Raw genomic sequence first — 1,614 nt, 5'->3', positions numbered from 1 at the left:
TTTTCCACAGTTTATTGTGATCCACACAGTCAAAGGCTTTGGCATAGTCAAGAAAGCAGAAGTAGATGTTTTCTGGAACTCTCTTAGAATTGCTGGGGTCCAGCATTCTTAGAGAATTACTCTGTTTGTACATGTCTTGTTGTTTTCTAGAGTTTGGAAGTGTCTAAGAGAAGCAGGTGTCCATGCTGCCCCACCTGCTTATCTTTCCTTCCATCTTTCTGTCCTTGAACTTGTCTTTCCAAACAGATTTCTGGAACAATGTTCAAACAAAACTAGGGTTACTTCCAGATGATGGAATTTAAGGCATTTTTCTATCTCTCTTCTGTTCTTTTTCGTACCACTTCCATTTTTAAAATAGGGTTGTACTAATTTTACAAAGTAAAAATGATTGTTCTTTTTTAAATGGGATACATTTTTAACCTATAAGTTCTCAAAAGATATGAAATTGGAGATTCCCAGGGTCAGGAACAATATGGGGAATGGGTTCTCTTACTTACCTGGGGGAGTGTACTGAGGACCTTCTCATGACTTAAAAACCTTACAAACATGAAGCCCATTTGGCTAAAACATTGCGCCCACAGAAAAGGTATCCTAAGAAATGATGAGAGGGACTTCCCTGGCGGTCCAATGGCTAAGACTCCATGCTCCCAACACAGGAGACCCGGGTTCAATCCCTGGTCGGGTAACTAGATCCCACCTACCACGAATAAATGATCCTGCATGTCGTCACTAAGACCGGTGCAGCCAAATAAATAAATGAATAGGAGTGATTGGGAAGATGTGCCAAATTTATAAATTAAGGTTTTCCTAAAGATATCATTTTACTTTTCTTTTTTTTTTTTAAGAATTAAAAAAAACGTTTAACAAATATCAAACACACGCAGGATAGAATCACTGTGAGGAGGGGGAAGGGAGGGGTTGACTTGACACTCAAAAGCCTCATCAGAAACGGCAGAGACTGGGGGAGACTGAAGAGCCACACACACTGACACATGTGCACTGGACGAAGGGCAGGGCACAGACTGTCTGGGTCTAGATAATGGTTTCTTCCTTCAGCAGCGTCTCCTTCTGCATGGAGCTCAGTTCTCCTCCCAGACTATCCAGGTTTTCCAGGTACGAGATCTCTTGGGTGTCCTCAGTACTCTGGGAAATGGGCAACAAATGGCATCTAGGGCAGGCTATTTCTTGGATGAGGCAGATGGCACCAGCCACCATGAACAGAAGGATGCTGAAGCCCAGGACGTAGTAAGACCACTGTATGGAGAACTGCGGGAGGCTGGGCTTCATCCGCAGACTCTGGATCTCCAGGGCATGCAGCAACAAGGCCAGGAAGGCACAAGCCCCTGTGAGGAAACTGATGAAGGCTGACACAAAATTGTGCTTCCGGGTCCTCGGAAAGAGCTGAGACGCAAAGGACACCATGATGAAAGTGGTGAGGAAAGACAAGACAACGGCGGACAGCAGGGAGACTCGGCCGAGGATGACGTAAATGGATAAGGGTCGAGGCTTCCAGCACTTGATATGGAAGCAGTTCTCAAACAGGCCACTGAAGAACACTTCCTGGGACTCCTCGTTCACCAGCCGCACCCAGAAGGGGAAGATGGAGACCAGCCA

The 1,614-nt window shown here is 45.4% G+C and overlaps 1 protein-coding gene across 1 annotated transcript; it reads right to left on the bottom strand.

Moving 5' to 3' along the window:
- Window positions 1–820: 820 nt before the first annotated feature.
- LOC138985594 (transmembrane protein 225B-like) lies at window positions 821–1,614 on the bottom strand (the record flags this gene model as incomplete). The annotated part of the gene is made up of 1 exon (XM_070362587.1): window positions 821–1,614. A coding segment is annotated over one exon (582 nt), but the record flags the coding sequence as incomplete, so codon positions are not given.

The sequence above is a fragment of the Bos mutus genome, chromosome 25, assembly GCF_027580195.1.
Source record: "Bos mutus isolate GX-2022 chromosome 25, NWIPB_WYAK_1.1, whole genome shotgun sequence".
Classification (NCBI taxonomy): domain Eukaryota; kingdom Metazoa; phylum Chordata; class Mammalia; order Artiodactyla; family Bovidae; genus Bos; species Bos mutus.
Note: the sequence above shows the minus strand (reverse complement) of the source record. Positions and strands in the feature narration are given on the sequence as shown.